Here is an 18,268-nt window from a genome sequence, read left to right as displayed (position 1 = left end):
TATTTTTAGCTCGTGGCATTTCAAACTGGCGACGAGGGGTGGAATTTGGCCCTCGTGTCTCTCTCGTTGGCTCCTTGGGGTTCTGCCATGTGTATGTGAGATAAGGATTTAATTGTTTCATTGTATCCTAAAACGTTATTGTTCTTTCTGGTTTACAGAGAGTAGGAGCCGGTAAGGTGGATGTGTTTCTCAAGACGGATTTGTTGAAAGATATTTCCAGCAGCAAAGAGGAAGGTGAGAAAATAATCTCATAAGCGCGCCGTTTAGTTACATTGTTATTATAGGCTTCAGTATCTGATATCTTCTTCTCGTGTTGTATTGGGTTGGGCTGATTTTCCTTTTCTTGTTCTTCAGTAACCGATGCCATGGCTGGGGATGAAAATCTTCCAGACAAGGCGAGTGATACCAACGGTTCGTGCGAACATGGCGAAACTCAGGACCGCCACGCTTTAAACCCGCTCGGGGGGCAAGACAGCCCGAAACTGCCTCACCAGGACTCTACTTTTAAAAGCTGCTGGGTGGCAGAGAATGGCGTCTGCGAACGAGACCCCCTGAAATCCAACAATCCCATACAAGCCTCTGTAGTCGGGAGCAACGGCTACATTTTAAGCAAAACCGCTGCCGTCGAGCAGCCTTTAAGGACTTCCAGTTCCTCTCCCCTTAGCGGCCACGCCGCCAAAACCCTCCCTGGATCCGCCAATAGAGTGAAGACGGCACCCAGCGTGTACGTGACCCCCGTACCATCCCCCGCACCACCTCAAACCGGAGACCCTGCCAAGGACGAGACGGTCAAGCAGCTCGATGCCTCTCAATCCGACTCGAAAGTTCACAGAGCGCGGAAAACCATGCCGAAGACCGGCAGCAATTCGGTAATATGGGTGGCGGGATTTACAAAGCTTTCCAAGTTGTATCCCCCCTAAAGATAATTTCCCCGATGCTTTCTTTATCGAGGTATTCCCACGTTAAAGCATAAAACAAATCAGAAACCAGCAAAACGAACCTAAAAAATAATCCTGGTTGCAACATCAAAGAATCCGCTTTGTTCTCGATTCCGATTTATTCCTGAAAGCGTTCTAGTAGACCTTCTCGTGTTCTTTGAAGGGTTACTCTAATTGCCGATTTATTATTTTTTTCTCGCGTTCTGTTAAAGCCCATGCACAAGGACCCCAAAGAACCCGCAGATCAGAAAGAATCCGAGGAGAGTTCGCCCAAAAACGGTTTGGAGGGTGTGAAGCCGCAGCCGCTGGCCCACTCGACCACACTACAACAGGTGCTACCTCAGAGCTCAGCGACCGCTGCAAAATCTCAGTCGGGTAAGAAAACGGATTAAAAAAAACCTTGCTCTGTTAACGATAAAGAACGGGTTTTTAGACACGATTAGCGACGGCTATCCCCCCCCCCCAATCACGTCATTGATGAGTATTTCAGGTTCGTCTCATTAAACATTTTGCGATTCTCCTGGCTCCCCGTTTCAGCTGCCGTGGCGTCTCGAAAGAAGAAACGACGGATGGGAATGTACAGCCTCGTACCCAAAAAAAAGACCAAAGTGTTGAAGCAGAGAACCGTACTGGAAATGTTCAAGAACATCTCTCCTGGTCCAAAGGTGACCGGTCATGTTTTGGTTTGGGAGAGTCAAAGTAGTGTTTTTTTAAAGTAGTGCTTAAATATACAAAAAAAAACACCCAATAATGTCCTCCATGCCCCCCCTACAGAGCGAGAAGGAGTCCGATGTCCCTCACGTCAATGGGGAAAACGCGGATATGGATTCCGAAGAGGAATACTCTGAGGATCCAGAAGAGGAAGATTATCACAGCGGGGAGGCACCTGCATCCGAAAACCAAGAGGAGCAGAGCGCTTCTCAGCAAACCGCGTCGGAAGCAGACAGCGTGAAGAAGGTATAGCCGTCTTACAGCGCTTTAGGGAAACCTAGGGGGGCCGCACTATTTGTGTGGCCCCCCGATTGTATACTTGGCTAGTATGGCATACATGCTGCGGCTTCTTAACTCTCAGGGGGATGACCTGGAATCCGAAGGCGATGAAGAAGCCGAATCGATGGAGTCCTTGGAGGAGGAAGATGATGGAGATGAGTCTGACCTGGTGGGTGCATTATCTGTTTTTTATTTAAGGTCTGCTACAGGTCCTGCTGAGCGAGGCATGTAACATGATTGTTGGGTTCACACAGAGAAGTGGAACGATGTTGACGTGTTATAAGTATGATTTAAGTCATATATAGCACCTCGACGTTCGTGTCTTCAAGTCCTTTGCCGGTGTTCTTGGGTGTTGAACCTTCTTGGCCTATCTCACCCTTTTTATAAAGAAAAATTAACATTTCTCCTTTTTTTAGAGCTCCGAATCCAGCTTAAGGAAGAAGCAGCAGAAAAAGAGGGGCCAGGCGGGGAGCCCGTGTATGAAACCCTCCAGAAAATATAAAAAGAAGACCAAGACAAAGCCAGACGACCTTCACGGTAACAACTACTTTTTATACGTTTAACAGAGCCCTTGTTTGTCTCTCCGACGTTTGCGCTGATTGGCCCTCGGAGAACCAGAAGTTAGTATCCGAGAGCGAACTGCGCAGGTTCGTTCCGTTACAACACACAGAGATGGAGAGCAATTTAAGTTTCCTGCAGTTTTGGGAATGCCCCTCCAGGGTGACGGCAGATACAGAATGATCTGCCGGCGGCAGCGCAGAATGAATACGCGCCACGGAGTCCAATAGACACCCAGAGCAGGGCTCCGACCTTAGCTGGGCAATAAAAACCTCCATAATCGGTGGGAAAAATATATCCAGAAATTAAAAAAAATATACAAGAATAGACATTGCGGGGTCTCCGAGTTACCGAAACTTCCCCGTTCAACTTATTTGTATTAAGCCCGTTCTACCCCAAGGGCCACCAGAAGAAGCCAGAAGTATGGAACCCGCGGGAAGGGCAGAATGCGTCGGGATTGGCGTCTTGTATAAAGCTTATCCGGGTTTTTTCTCCTGTGTAGTTGCGGGGAGCGAGAGCCAGGAAAACAGCATGGAGTACACGGAGGTGTCCCTGGACAGCCTGGACCTCAGAGTCAAAGAGATGCTGTCTCCTCAGTCCAAAGGTGAGCGTCCACTAAACGGCGATTCCTCCGTCTGTCCGCCCGATAAGTAAAATCAAGTGCGGCGTATCGAGCGTATACATTCGGGGAGAAAAAGGGCATTATCGTGTGAATACAGCGGCCAAAACTTTTATGGAAACGTTTTAATTGGGAAATGAATGCGTTCCGTGTATTTTTACAAAAGAGTCCGATGGTTTGAGTACCTGCACGTGGGGGGAGGTTGGTTAAGCAGTAGGAACTTCTGTTCACTATGCTGGGCACTCCAGCTCCTCTCATCACTCTAAGCCAGCAAGCCGCCGACCTCCAAGCTCTTAATGGGGTTCACCTGCCTGTAGGTAAGACTGGGCGGACGCGGACAGAAAATCCTTAAGTTATCCGGCCCCCGTCTCCGAGGCTGTCTTCGTATCTCATTACTCCGGGTATTGCTTCTCCCAGAACCTCGCAGCAATCACTTATACTGCCCCCTGGTGGCCGCTCCCCGCATTAACGATCAATCTCATTAATTGCCATCCAATCCACTCTTCCTCTGTCACGAAGCGGCCGCTCTTCGTGTCGGGGGGCGCGTTGAATGCGCCGCTCTCTCCGGAATTGTCTTTGTCACGCTCCACGTCCTCGCCCGCGGGGACTGAATTCACTTAAAGTGTATATGTCATCCCAAAAAAATACACGGATGGCAGGACCCTCCTCGGTGACGTAAAAAATTGTGTCTATGCTCGTGCAAGACGGGTTCGTAGCCCAGGTATGGATAAAGATATCTAGCTATAGTTTCATTACCATTAGGTCGATCGGGGCTTAGGGGCGAATGGAGGAACCTCTCGCCAGCATAACATTCAACACAGGACTGTTTGTCTTGACGGGTGTCTTGGGTGGCGTTATGGTGAATAATCCCGGTTACGTTTTCCTTTTAAAGACTTGTTTAATGGAGCCGAAGCCATGGAAACGGACGGTCTTCAAGGGATTCCCCTCTGCAGCTGCCGGATGGAAACCCCCAAGGAAGACGAGGTGACGGTGAAGTCCGGGGATCAGTGCATGGCCATCGAGAGCACGGGCAAAGAGGTACGGGGTCCGCGGGGACCATCCAAAGGCCAGAGGCGCCTTGTTTTTTTTGGTACTTAGATGGTTAAACCAAACGTAATTGTTTGGCAAACCCGAGTGAAATGCGTCGGCTTCTTCTCCCTTATAACCTCACGTCCCTGGTTTCACAGCTGAGCCGGTGTGCGAGCGGAGTGACAAAGTACGAGCTGATGAGGCCGTCCAACAAGGTGCGGCACCTGGTGCTGTGCGAGGACCACCGGGGCCGGATGGTGAAACACCAGTGCTGTCCAGGCTGCGGCTACTTCTGCACGGCGGTGAGTCCTGACCCCCGGGGGCACGAAGCCCTTCTGCCCGTCCGGAACTTGTGTCTTTAGCCAGTTTGCAGTTGTTTCGGTATTTGATTTAATAGCGGATGCCGGTTGTTCTCCTCGTGTAGGGGACTTTCGTGGAGTGCCAACCAGAAACCAGCATTTCCCACCGATTCCACAAAGAGTGCGCCACGCGAGTGAACAACACCAGCTACTGCCCCCACTGCGGGGAAGAGTCCTCCAAGGCCAAAGAAGTGACCATCGCTAAGGCCGATACCACATCCACGGTGGGCGCAACCATGTACGGACAGAAAGACAGCCCGGCGGAGGGCCAGGCAGACACTACGACAGAAAGGTAAAGAAGTGACCCAAAAAGAAGAGCCGAGGGTCTGTTCAGAAAATGCCAACAGACTAGACGGTGGGGTATTGTTGCTCCCCACCAAATATGCTAGTACTTTGCGTGCGTGCGATAGAACCCGTTGGTAATTGCTGAATTCTGCAGAATTTCCCCCCAAAGTTTCTAGAGCGGGCAGAATTGTCTTTCACACAGTGGAAGGGATGAGCGCGGTTGTCCCTGATGTTTTGTTAAACTCCTGTTTCCATAGTGATTTCACGATCCGGAAATCCACGCACGAACATAAAGCCGATGTTCCAGCTCCGCCGACTTGCGAAACCTCCGAGCCCTCCGAGGCCGCCGGCTCCGGGAGGTTCTTCTACCAGGGACAAGTCAAAGAGACCTTGGAAAGCGCCCTGCTTGCCCTGGACTCCGAAAAGTGAGAGCCGTCCTATGAGCGCTGAGCTGAAGAGGGCAACGTAATCCCTAAGCGTTGGGTGGAGAAGGCGTTTATCCACTAAACCTTTCGCTCCTTTTCTCTCCGCAGGCCCAAGAAGCTGCGTTTCCACCCAAAGCAGCTGTATTTTTCTGCTCGCCAAGGAGAACTTCAGAAGGTCCTCATGATGTTGGGTAAGCGCTCATTGACTCTCTAGAGAGATGGAATGTATCGATGCAACCTGAACTGATTTGTCCCTTACAGGCATCCTGATTTTTTTTTTTTGTAATTAAACTAATTGAGTAAAGCAGCCCCAAATGTGCCCAATAATGTCATAAATTAAAGATAAAGTGTAAAGTGACAAGCGGGTTCTCACGCCGTGTGGCTGTTACATTGTTTCACCGGGAAGGCGTAACAGAGAGCCGTCGGCTAGCATTTCTTTTTTTTCTTGGTATTTAAGTCAATAAAATAACTACCATCCGCAGAAAAAAAAAAAAAAATCCCCAAAACATCAAAAGTTTCTGAGATTTTGCTGCGTTAGAGGAAAAGCCGCGGCGGGCGGGTTTCAGCCCCGAGGGGACTTCCCTGCAGACTAAACGGTGCGAGGTGGAGAGCCGCTTCTCCCCGTGTCCTCGGAGTCATCGCCCCCCCCCGTCCGCTTCGTGGCGTATCCGGGGTGAAAATGCAGCCAAATCTCTCTCTTTTCCGTTACGACGTATAAAGAGACGGTTAATTTCATTTTTTTCCCCGGCGTATTTTTTGGGCTGCGGGAGTTAAATTCCCAGAAGTCCTGACATTTTATGTAAATGCGGCGATGTTACTACTCGCAAAATGCTGATGCAGACAAACCGCGTATCCGCTAATAAGGTCACAGCAGCTGCGGAGCTAATGAAACGGAATGTGAAACGCGCCGTCGATGAGCGTCTAACGTATATCTCTGCCTGCAGACAAATATAATATAAACCGGGGGGGGGGGTCAGAGAATTAAAGTAGATTCAATTAATTAAACAAAAGGGCTGGGGCCTGAATAGCACACATTTTGGGGTTTTTACCCTCACTTGTTTAATTTTTTGCACCATAATTTTATTTTATTATTAAAAATATTTTATTTAAGTCAATTTTTTTATTTTTTTTGGGGGGGTGCCGTACCACTCAGAGTTCCCCTTCCCTAGAAGACATCAGACCCTCATGTAAGCCTTCAGGGAGGATAGAAAGGGGTCTTATATCCCTCCAGGGAGCGTGGCCTTCAAAAATGAGGATGAGGGGGCCTTGTTCCCATTGTGGCCCTTACTTGGGCACCTATCAGGCTTCCAAAAAAACACTAGAATACTAACAAATCCACCTCCATCCTCCCGAGGCTACCGAAAACTCCGTAAGGAAGATCTTGAGAAGAAGTTGAGACGGCTGATCTCGCCGAGCCTGATTTCTGATACAGATTCCTCGGTTGTTGTTTTTGCGGCGCCGTTACAAAGAAACGCGAGATTCCGTAGAGTTGTTTGCTGTGAATACAACGTTTCAGGCTTGTCGTCTTGTGATTGTTCGACGTGATGGACGTCATCCTAAAACCTCATCGAATTGACTGAACAGGCAAAGGCGTGGTGAGAAAAGCTGATGGTTTTAATGGTGTCTTTTTTTTCTTTCCAGTGGACGGCATCGACCCCAACTTCAAAATGGAGCAGCACAGTAAGCGAACGCCCCTTCACGCGGCCGCGGAGATGGGACACACCAGTATCTGCCACATGCTGGTTCAGGTGTGTAGCCGGACAGTTACACGTGGCCCGGGTTTACTTAATTGTGTAACGCAGGGCATGACAGATTTGTTGTGAATCTCGGCGCCAGCTAAAAAAGTTAGGAGCCAGGATTTTTTTTTAAACTAACAGTTGGTTAGGAGGGATCGGATCATCATCAGCCCACTTACTAAACTCACAGCGTTTGACCTGGAAGCACCCTGGACTTTCAGAACAGTGCTGTTGTTTTTTGGGTTTTTTTTATTATTTTTTAACAAAGTTTAAATGTTAACCCCTGCAATGCCACGAATGTGTTATACACAATTGTGGCATTGAAGGGGTTAACGCTGCATGGAGCGATCAGGCAGCAGGGGGGTGTTGGGTCAGGTCCGCACACTTGTGTGGGGACCCAATCAACACACAACCCCCTTCCCTGAAGCTGCCTGTGGCAGCTGAAAACGCTATTGCAGGTTTTCCTGCAATCGCATTTTCAGCCTACAGGATCACTCCGTGGGAGGGGTCTCAGGCTCGGGGGTGGGCTCTGAGTGGCTGTGCTGTCTGCCCAGACTCCTGGGCAGACAGCAGCAGCAGTGCCCCCACGTGGTGACGGGGGGGGGGGGGGGCATTTTTTTGTGGATGTAAGAGGCTGAGAAACTCCTAGGCCCTGGTGTAACGGGGCCCGGGGAGCCAGTCTCTGCTTTACGTATAGCACGGGGAACACAGACAAAGCTCTGGATATGAAGACATCCCTGCTTTGGCCCTCTGGCCAGCTACCGGGACCCCAGTTCCCCAGAGCTCTGAATCTTACCTGCCCCGATAACCCAAGGGTGTCCCTTCTTGCCCTTTCAGGCTGGTGCCAACTTGGACAACTCCTCAGAGGATCAAAGGACTCCGTTAATGGACGCGGCCGAAAACAACCACCTGGAGACTGTGAAGTATCTGGTCAGGGCAGGAGCATTGCTGGACCCCAAGGTGAAGACCCCCCGTGGTGTTATTGGCTCGTTTTATATATATTCTGAGTTAATTCAGTCTTTTTGCTGAAGCTTCCCAGGTTTTCCTCCGTCCTGCTGCTTCTCGCTGACCGACCTGTTTCTGTTTTTAGGATTCGGAGGGATCTACTTGCCTGCATTTGGCTGCCAAGAAGGGTCACTACGAGCTGGTCAAGTACCTCCTCTCCAGTGACAAAATAGACGTCAACTGTCAGGTAAAGAGTCGTGACCAGGTACATTTTACCGCTAGTGAGTGACCGAGGCTATTGGAAGAACGTAGAAAGTGATTCATCTCTTGTTGACAAAGGGAATGTCCGTCTTGGATAAATGTCACCGGAAGCCGTTTTCCTTCAGGGTTTAATGAGTTCCTTCTTTTACCCCCTTCTAATTTCCCTTTAGGATGATGGAGGATGGACGCCAATGATCTGGGCCACGGAGTACAAGCACGTGGATCTGGTCAAACTGTTACATTCCAGCGAGGCCGACCTCAACATCCGAGATAACGTGAGTGTTGTGGGACGTGTGCTTGGGGGGCTTCGGGTCGTAATGGCATCAGGTTTCCCTCTGCTGTACTGCGCCCCGGGGTAGTTAAGGGGTCATCTTTACGTTCTTTGTGCTCAATCGCTAAAAACGCTCTGCCGTCCTTCACTTACCGTCTCTTAGGAGGAGAACATTTGCCTGCACTGGGCAGCTTTCGCTGGTTCTGTTGAAATCGCGGAGGTCCTTCTGGCTTCCAAATGTGACCTGCGAGCCGTAAACATTCATGGCGACTCTCCCCTCCATATCGCCGCGCGGGAAAACCGCTACGAGTGTGTGATGTGAGTAAAGTAATCCCGCGGCGTTCCTGATATTGTGATAGGCGCAGAGGCCAGTAACCTATGGGTGCGCATAATGGGGAGTAGTACTGTTATTTACTAAATTACTTTTATTTTTTTACCTTATAACATCCCTGGAGTCGTAGATACACTAAATCGGGGTTCCCCTGTTTTTTTCTTGGTATGGTCCATACTGTGTTTAGCGTTGTATCTGTTCGCTTGTTACGTTGTTGCGTGCCGGCGTTAGACTGTGATTACCAATACAGTAACCATGGGCCGCCGTGTCTCGTTCCAGGCTCTTCCTATCGCATGGCTCCGACGTAAGCTTGAAAAACAAGGAAGGAGAGACCCCGCTGGAGTGCGCGAGCCCCAACTCTCCTGTGTGGGCGGCTCTGAAAAAGAGCCACGGGCTGACCGAGAAACCAGCGCCCAAGGAGAAGGTGGTGAACAGGTCGGTGGAGTCGGCGAAATGCCGCGGGCGCAGTCTCGGTGAGGGGCAGTCCTGCGCAGAACAACGTTATTCACCTTTTTTTCTTGGACAGGGATATATCTCGAGGTTACGAGAACATGTCCATTCCGTGCGTAAACGGCGAAGATTCAGAGCCGTGCCCCACCAACTACAAGTACGTGTCGCAGAACTGCGTGACCTCGCCTCTGAATGTAGACCGGAACATCACTCATCTTCAGGTACGGCAGGGCGCCGCGTGCCGCGAGATCGCGCCGGTCTCCTCCGTCTCTCAGACGGTCTATACGGGTCACTGAGCTCCCGTCACGCGTGTTTTTTCTCTTCCAGTACTGCGTGTGCGTCGATGACTGTTCATCCAGTAACTGCATGTGCAGCCAGCTGAGCATGAGATGCTGGTACGATAAGGTAAGCATGCAAGGTGCCCCCTCCCGGGGGGGGTTATTTTGGCTTTGAGGTTTTATTACGTGTGTCGGAGGTATTGTAATGTCTTCTACGGTAAGAAAACCAGCCGTGTCGCTCTCCTCCGCAGGACGGACGCTTGTTACCGGAATTCAACATGGTGGACCCCCCTCTTATCTTTGAATGTAACCACGCGTGCTCCTGTTGGCGGACCTGTCGCAACCGCGTGGTGCAGAACGGATTGAAGTGAGTCGCCTCGGTCCGCGGGTCCTCTCTGTCAAAGTGTCCTAGCTTCGGGCTCTATGGATTGTCTGACAACCTAAATGCTTTGGGTTACGTTTTTCATTCCTATCACTGTGACATCCCACCTTATGCCGGCCCCGGGCGTGATTGAGGACATAAGGTTTTAGCTTTTGGGCCAGTTTTCTACACCCCCGGGTTCCTGGTTCAGTGTAAAATGTGTGGATTTAATCCCAAATTTGATGACATTTTAATAAACAGAGTGTTTTTATCCTCCAGGGTTCGATTACAACTTTACCGCACCAAGACGATGGGCTGGGGCGTGCGTGCGCTGCAAGACATTCCCGCGGGGACCTTTGTATGCGAGTAAGTGATACGAGCCCCGGCGCTTCTCCTTTCTCTCTCTTTACCGTTCTCCAAGCTCTCCTTTCTGACACCGGGTGGAGGACGGGTGTACATTAATTACTGTCTGTCTAGATTTTCTGCCCTGTTTAAGCATTGAGCAGTAGATACCCCTTTGTACTTGGTGGTAAACTTTCTGGCGTCGCGGGAAATGTCTTCCCCTCTTGATTTCTGCGCAGGCGGCAGGCGCTTGCTTTTGTTACGTTGCGCGTAAGCCGGGCTTTTCAAACGAGAGGTCGGATCAGAGGCTAATTTTATCAAACCACGATTTTGGATCAATAAAGCAAATTAAGTGGAAACTTGGCACGTTGCGTTAACTACGAAACCGGGAATTGGGATACGCAGTGGTTTCCGGCAAAGCAGATGCCGCCTCGCTTAGCGGATGTGCTTTTGATTAACTTACTGGAGTTCTGGTGCGGCACATCGGTCTCTGACTCACCGGGGTTAACGTTTCTGTCCTCGTCCCCTGAATTTGGCGGCTCAGCTGTTTTAACCATCGCAGACCAGACTGAGGACTATGGAGTGAGTAAAGGGTTAAGGGTTATCACCGGGTTTCGTGACCTCTCCTCTCGCCTCGGACAGGTACGTCGGAGAGCTGATTTCGGATTCAGAGGCCGACGTTCGCGAAGACGACTCGTACCTTTTCGATCTGGACAACAAGGTAACTTACGATTGTCACCGAGACCTCCGTCGTGACCCGCGGGCCGATTTAAGACGACCTCATTGAACTTGCAATGTCTAAAATAAAATATTTAGAAAATGTGGCCCGTTATGGATGTTAATCTTCATAATTTCAATCATTGAATAAATCGGTGCCCTCCCTTGGTCAATAACTAAAAACCCAGAAGAGACGGCAGGTGGCCACAAGGTGATTATGGGAGTTGTAGTCCAATGACGTCAGACCCCACATGTCTCTAGCGGTTATAGAGGCTGTCACGTACATTAATGTATATGTAATTAGCGAGAGGGCTGATACGCTCTCATTGCGCTGCGCCGACTGCCAGCAGAGACTCTCTCCTCGACCCCACTCCCCGCCGACTGCTTACCGCGCCGAACAATCCGGCCATCCATTAAACATCATTACGAGCGTGTCCGGGAGGCACGGCCGGCTCCTTTTCTAATGCATCTTTCAGCTTGGGGCCGGACGCCGTGGTAATTAAAGCCGGCTCGTCCATCTCTTCGCCACCAACGAGAAAGGCTTTCCCTGCCCTTCTCTCCCCCCGAAGGTTTGCTCTTAATCCCCAGCGTACAGCGAGGGTCTCGCGCGGTGTCGCTGCCTTGTTTGTACGAATTCCACAGCAAATGCCGAAATCCGGGCAATTTCCCTTTCCTACGTGTCAGACTTCACATGGAAAAGGGCAAGTGCTTGGGGCACAAGCCATGCAAAGTGTCACATGCCCACAATATTTATTATATCAATATATATTTTACTTATTTTATTTAATAATAATAATAAATAAAATATTATATAAGCCCTTAGCTTAAAGGAAAATAGGAAAAAAATATAAGACTTTGGTGTAAAGGACAAGGAATAATTTATTATGATGATAATAATTAATAATTTTTGATTTAACGCCGTTAAATAATTTGCCTTGCGGACCTCATTGTATTAAACTGCTCTTTAGGGATCCCGTTCAGAATATTATGATAAATGTTCATTAAAAAAATAAATCTTGAAAAGTATTTTCCAGGATAAAATAGTTTCCGCGGCGTGCAATTAGAGCGGCCCTCGTAGCGGAAGTAATAAGGCGTTAGCGGGTAATTGGGCGCTGAGATATTATTAATCCATTTGGCTCCGCGGACTGTCTTGCCAGGATCAGGAAAGTGATTTAAAGCCACGTGACTTCCAGCTGTCTCTGCGTCCGCGATAATGTGATTAATCTCGTATACGGAAAGAAAATACTTCTCGGGGCTCCTGTGAATTACTCGAATGCTACGAGATACGCCGTTTTTCCGGAACGTTCCGTGATTTATGTCGGTGGTGATATTTCGATGTAGGATTCCATGGATTTCAGTTGAAATTGTGTGTTTTTATATGTATTTTTTTTTTTTTTTTTGCTATAGGACGGAGAAGCTTACTGCATAGACGCCCGTTTCTATGGCAACATCAGTAGATTCGTCAATCATCTGTGCGAGCCCAACTTGCTCCCGGTCCGAGTCTTCATGTCCCACCAGGACCTCCGCTTCCCCCGGATAGCCTTTTTCAGCAGCAGGCACATTCCCGCCGGAGAGCAGATCGGGTGAGAGCGTCTTTCATCAAGGAAAGGGGGCGACGGGAGCCAGAATCCGGCCCCACGCCCTTCCCCGGCATTATTCCGGAATGTTTTAAACTCTAGAATCTTTCCTAATTGGCTTTGAACGATTTGTGCTGTCTGCCGATCTATGGGGCGCGAAAGTAAATGTCGTTTGGGGTTACATTGTTACGATTTGCTGTGTAAGCAATTATTTCTCTGTTCTTGACCGTGAATCAATATATCCATTAAGAGCCCGCACTCTCCCTCCCTTTCTAAGTTTTAACTTTTTTTTTTTTTCCCCCCTCCTATAGATTTGATTACGGGGATCGATTCTGGGACATTAAGCGTAAGCTCTTCAGCTGCCAGTGTGGCTCTTCAAAGTGCAAACACTCCGTCAAAGATGTCTCTCCGTGCCAATCAACTCCCCCGCAGGAGACCACCCTGCAAGAAAACGGATTACCTGACACTAGCTCCGCCGCGTCCCCTAGTGTCTGCTGAAAAGCACCGGCTGCAGGACGACGCGTTTCACAGAGAGCAGAGGGGGCCGAGACCCCCAGGCATAGACTTTTTTTTTTTCTTCTAAAGACATTTGATCCCTTCTAGTCACAGGAAGGGAACAAAACTAAAACTGTATTTTGAGAAAGGGCAGCCCAGTGGAGGCTACAGCAGACACTTTCCTGGGCGCCATCATTTTTAACCCTGCCCTCCGACCCCTAAAGAGACGCGAATCCTTCTCCAGTCCAAAAAAAAATATCCGACTGGCCGGTGGTTCAGCAGCAAAGGAGTTAATGAGCGAAAGTATTTTTCACCCCCTGAGGGGAACAATTGTATTAATCCCCTTTCTTTCTCTGTCACTCGCACACACACACACTCTCACTCAAGCAAATTAAACCTAATGTGCTTATTTGTCCTCTCGTTCTGCGAGGGCCCTGGGCGAGGGAGATATTAGACCGGTTATTGAACTTTCAAACCGGGCGCGTCTGTAAAGGAATCTTAAATAACAAAAGACCGAACTCTCTTATGTTGCAGGGAAGGGGTTACGGGTATTCCGCAGGAACTCGCGTCTGTCCGTTGGCCGGAAGCGGTGGAAGGAGTCTTGTAAGACTTTGCTGTCCGTTTCGGTTCATAGGGAAACGTGTCTTTTGGGGTTTTGTTGAGAAAACGAGTTAAATATTTCCGTCTGCTTCCTGTTGCTTTGTCCCCGGACCCTAACTGAGAAGGTGACCGTGTATCTCTGCAGAGTCAGACGTCCGGGGGTTTAGGACAGGATTAGTCTCTGACCTGGGAGTTGCGTTGGGTTCGAAGCCTGGACGGTGGTCTTCGCTAACCGTGCTGTGTTTCAGGGCATCGTCGTGTGGTTTCATGTGGCCGTTCTGTCACAGTGGACCACAAACCTGTACTGTTGGAGAGGCCAGGCGGCTTAGTAAAGGGAACCAGAAATTGTGGATTCAAGAGGCTACACACCGTTATTGATGCCCACAGATTAATGGCCACCACCAATGCCAAAACTCCCAACCACAAACGCAAAGCTGCACCACGGCTCAAAGGAGAATAGTTTTCTGTAGGTGCATCTAGAACATGAAGTTCTAGATACATTGTAGTCCTATGATGGCCTCCTAATATCCCCACGGTTTGGTGTTTTGTTTTTCTACTCAAGCATTTTCCGAGGTTACTTCAGGCCGTGGTGAGGTCTTTCATGGTCCCTTTATCCCCAGAGACACGTTTTCAGTCTTCCTATTTTTGCAAGGGGGTCCCATTTAACGTTGGAAGACCATTCTGGGTGGATGCCACCTTGTGTAAAAGTCCCGAGCGAGTCTGATTTAACCAGCGCATCTTCTCAACCTCTGTAAGTCAGCCGCGAGCCTAGCGCAGCCAGTTACAACCAAGCATGAACTCCTTGGCTGCTGTCCTCTTGGGGAAGGAAAATAAAGGACTGAAAGCGGACACGAAACACGTATTCCGGATTTTACAAATGGAATCTCGGTCCTTTACAATATTTTTACTGAAAAAATAAAAACGTTTTGGAAATAACACAGTTAAAAGGTGCTGAAAACGCTCATGATTTCTATGCTGAACAGAAATGTTATCAATTGTACCATAAAAAAAAAAAACTGATTTTAGGATAAACTACCGGAAGTGAGAACCTTTTTTTAAATTGTTAGTATTATCGTAGTGTGAATAAAATTCTTTTTGTATTTTTTTTTTTTTTTTCTTTTCCACATTACCTTTAATTAAAAATCTGGCAGTAATTTTTATTTTATTTTATTTTTTCTGTAAGTAGCTCAAACACCAATTTTTTGTTTTTCTGTTTTGTGAAACCATCCACGTTTGTGATTTGTATTTAGTTTTTTTTTTTTTTTTTATAGCCTGATTTTTTTAAAAGCTTTTTTGTTTTTTTTCTTTTTGTTTTTTCCCTGTTCATTTACCGCCCTCGACCGTTGCCACTTTTCTTTCATCTTTTTTTTTTGTTTCCTGTTTTTGTTTTCAGTGAAACAATAAAAAAAAAAAAATTCTTTAACTCGCTTTGGTCCGCGCCATCTCTTTCTGGGCAGCTAGAAAACGTCCCTCTTTCGAGCGGCTCGTAAGGATTTCCACGTCAGACGCGCGTTCGGATTGTTTTTCTTTTCTTTGCACACAATGGGGTTGACCTAAATATCAGCTTTGGTGAAAAGAAACTTTCATTGACTGCGACGTCTTCCGTGGGTAATATAAAAGCATAATGTTGCATCTCCCGAGGCATACGAGGTCACTTTTTTTATTTCTTCTTCTGGTCAAAGTATTTCAATGGCGCAAAATGCGTTGGGTCTACCAATGCATTTTCACAGGCAAACAAATATAGACAACACCTACTTTTATATTACGATTACAGATTGTATCCAGATCTGAATTTATACATAAAATAAAAGATTTTTAATAGGAATAAGGAAGTCGGTAAGAAGGTCTTGACCATCGGTCAACCGGTACATGCGCGAATGTGTGACTACAATGAGATATAAAATACCCATTGTACAGCGCTACGGAATTTAATGGCGCTATATAAAACAATAAATAATAATAAAATAAAAATAGTCTATGAGAATATCTGTGATGTGAACGGGGGGAGAATGGTCATTTTTGGAAGAGCCCAAAGCTAGAAATCGCCATCTACGTTTGGTTCCGTTCTTCCATATTCTACAGCAAAATTCTGGTTAAATATTATTTTTATAATTCTTTACTATTTTTAGTTCCTATAAGCCCGGTCTGAACGACGCTCCTCTGAAGTTCTGAGAAACGGGACATTTACAGTTTTGTTTAATCTGTATATATTTTTTTAAATAAATGGTTTTTTTTATCAAGTTTGAAATTTAGAGAAAAACTCTTGTGCGTGAGCCAGAACTCCGTGACCAACCACAAAGCAAGAGTCTTCTTTAAAGGCTTGGAGACGCAACGGACCCCGGCCGGTGGACGGCCGACACGCTCTCCTGCTTTAGTCCTAAATCGGTTACAATCCGTTCTAGCGCGGATTTCCATGACGATCCTCAGACACAGAGGACCCCTGTACGTTTTTATTGTTAAACACCCTGAATGGATCTACCAGGAGACAGAAGAGATCTGCTTTAATAAGTGGCCGGCAGAACTCTCTGACGCAGGGAAAGAATGATGCTTCTATTAAAAGGTTTCGGAATCCACGCCGCTAAAAGCTTTTTTGAAGTATTTGCTAAAACGGGTCCCGAGGGGGTGGTGGCGGAGACTGCGAGGAACGAGCCATTGTCATCGCTACACATGGCTGAATTAAGCTGCCGGGGACGGCCCAAGCTGCACCCCCCCTGTATTCTACCCATCTAGCCATTTGCGCTACAATGTAACACTCCGACAATTAACGTTCAAGAAATGTGCTGGCCTCGTTAGCTTCTAGAACAAGGTTCCCGATTTAAAGAGCTGCGGGTTTTGGGTGTATGTGGGGGTGTTTTACAAATTGACACAAAGCCGTCTGTTTGGCCGTTTTTTTGAGGGGCTCGCTGGTTACGTTGTTGCAGCTGTAGGTATTTTGTACGTTTCCGCAGGTTTTGGATCTGATTTTAGGCAACACAAGAGATACTTTATATGATGCGTTGAGTGAAATCATTATTCCTCCCCCTCCATCCTCTGACGGTTCAAAGTCCCAGGTCGCTGGCTAGTTGAGGGTCTTGTTCCTTGGTCTATAGCTTTGGGGCCAAAGGGGAACTAGGGAAATGTAGCCGGTCCTGGTTGTTGCCAAACCCTCACGAAGAAGAGGGAAATGGAAATGAGGGTCTTCAATAAACGATGGCGGCGTCATTAAAGCCCGGTCGCCAACCACAACTACCCTGTTACACCCCCCCCCCACGCCTCCTCGTACCGGTGTCCGGCAGATCAAAAGAGAAGGAGCTCGATCTTAAAATCAGAACGTGTATTAAAGCTACACAATACCGCCCTAACACGCCGCTCATCCACCCTCTCCTTCTGTTAACCATTTGCCCTACTTTCTCCATAAGGGTTGACTGGCGTTGGTACGAGGGGGCAGTGAATTAGTTCATGTTCCTGGTTTGGCCACAGGGGGAGCCAGTGACAGCAAACCGCTGGTTCCCAGACGTCTCGTAAGACTTTATCCCATGCATGTTGATTCCCTCACTTTATTAACCTCTACCACGTCTGCTGAGAGACTGTTCCATTTATCTACCACCCTCTCTGTAATGTACATTATAGAATCCTGATCCTTTTGTGCAAATGTCCAGCTGAGTTTCTGCAGAGTTCCATGAAGAACAGAATTGTAACATTTTCCCAATATCTGTATAATTTAGATCAAGGACATACAGGAACCCCCCCCCCCAGCACTGTATACAGTAATAACCCCCAAAGCTGTATACAGTAACAACCCCCAGCACTGTATACAGTAATATAACCCCCCAGCGCTGTATACAGTAATAACCCCCAGCGCTGTATACAGTAATATAACCCCCCAGTGCTGTATACAGTAATATAACCCCCCAGCGCTGTATACAGTAATATAACCCCCAGCGCTGTATACAGTAATATAACCCCCCAGTGCTGTATACAGTAATATAACCCCCCAGCGCTGTATACAGTAATATAACCCCCCAGCGCTGTATACAGTAATATAACCCCCAGCGCTGTATACAGTAATATAACCCCCAGCGCTGTATACAGTAATATAACCCCCCAGCGCTGTATACAGTAATATAACCCCCAGCGCTGTATACAGTAATATAACCCCCCAGCGCTGTATACAGTAATATAACCCCCAGCACTGTATACAGTAATATAACCCCCCAGCGCTGTATACAGTAATATAACCCCCAGCGCTGTATACAGTAATATAACCCCCAGCGCTGTATACAGTAATATAACCCCCAGCGCTGTATACAGTAATGTCAGTTGGTGACAAAAACCTGGTTTTATCTCATTTTGTTCCAATAAACTCCCTTTATCTGCAGACCCGGAGCCGCCGTTGCTGTCAGTATATTTTGGGTGACTTTCCCACCACACTGAGCTGATGCTTTATGGCAATGCTAATGAAGTCCGTTCCTCCATAGACTTTCATTAGTCAGAGAGTCAGACTGGGTGATTAAGACTGAGCCACAGGCAGTATGATAAGGAGTCGGGGGGTTTAGTAGATCGGGGATCAGATAACAGAGCGAGAATCATACAAACGGCTGATATGCGGCTGCCTGAAAACATCATATTATGGGGCAAAAACTACAACTAAGCGATATTTATGAACATTTATTTTTTCTGATACCAGAAATAAAAAAAAATGTGGTGAGAGATCGGCTTTTT

At 47.8% G+C, this 18,268-nt stretch overlaps 1 protein-coding gene across 1 annotated transcript; it reads left to right on the top strand.

Annotated features, from left to right (window-relative positions):
* The first annotated feature begins 365 nt into the window (after window positions 1–365).
* LOC149277439 (histone-lysine N-methyltransferase EHMT1-like) lies at window positions 366–12,970 on the top strand. Its single transcript, XM_089502889.1, has 25 exons — window positions 366–869; window positions 1,151–1,313; window positions 1,476–1,603; window positions 1,713–1,895; window positions 2,011–2,097; window positions 2,345–2,465; window positions 2,989–3,090; window positions 3,998–4,143; window positions 4,293–4,436; window positions 4,559–4,785; window positions 5,036–5,203; window positions 5,312–5,394; window positions 6,845–6,951; window positions 7,777–7,899; window positions 8,030–8,131; window positions 8,316–8,420; window positions 8,580–8,734; window positions 9,027–9,182; window positions 9,274–9,418; window positions 9,525–9,602; window positions 9,727–9,842; window positions 10,116–10,202; window positions 10,821–10,899; window positions 12,303–12,478; window positions 12,784–12,970. The coding sequence occupies exons 1-25, from the start codon at window positions 366–368 to the stop codon at window positions 12,968–12,970; spliced, it is 3,672 nt and encodes a 1,223-aa protein (XP_089359015.1).
* Window positions 12,971–18,268: the final 5,298 nt, after the last annotated feature.

This window comes from Sceloporus occidentalis, unplaced genomic scaffold, assembly GCF_023333645.1.
Source record: "Sceloporus occidentalis isolate IW3139 unplaced genomic scaffold, rSceOcc1.0.p SCAF_214, whole genome shotgun sequence".
NCBI classification, from domain to species: domain Eukaryota; kingdom Metazoa; phylum Chordata; class Lepidosauria; order Squamata; family Phrynosomatidae; genus Sceloporus; species Sceloporus occidentalis.
This window is presented reverse-complemented; position numbering and strand designations above follow the sequence as displayed.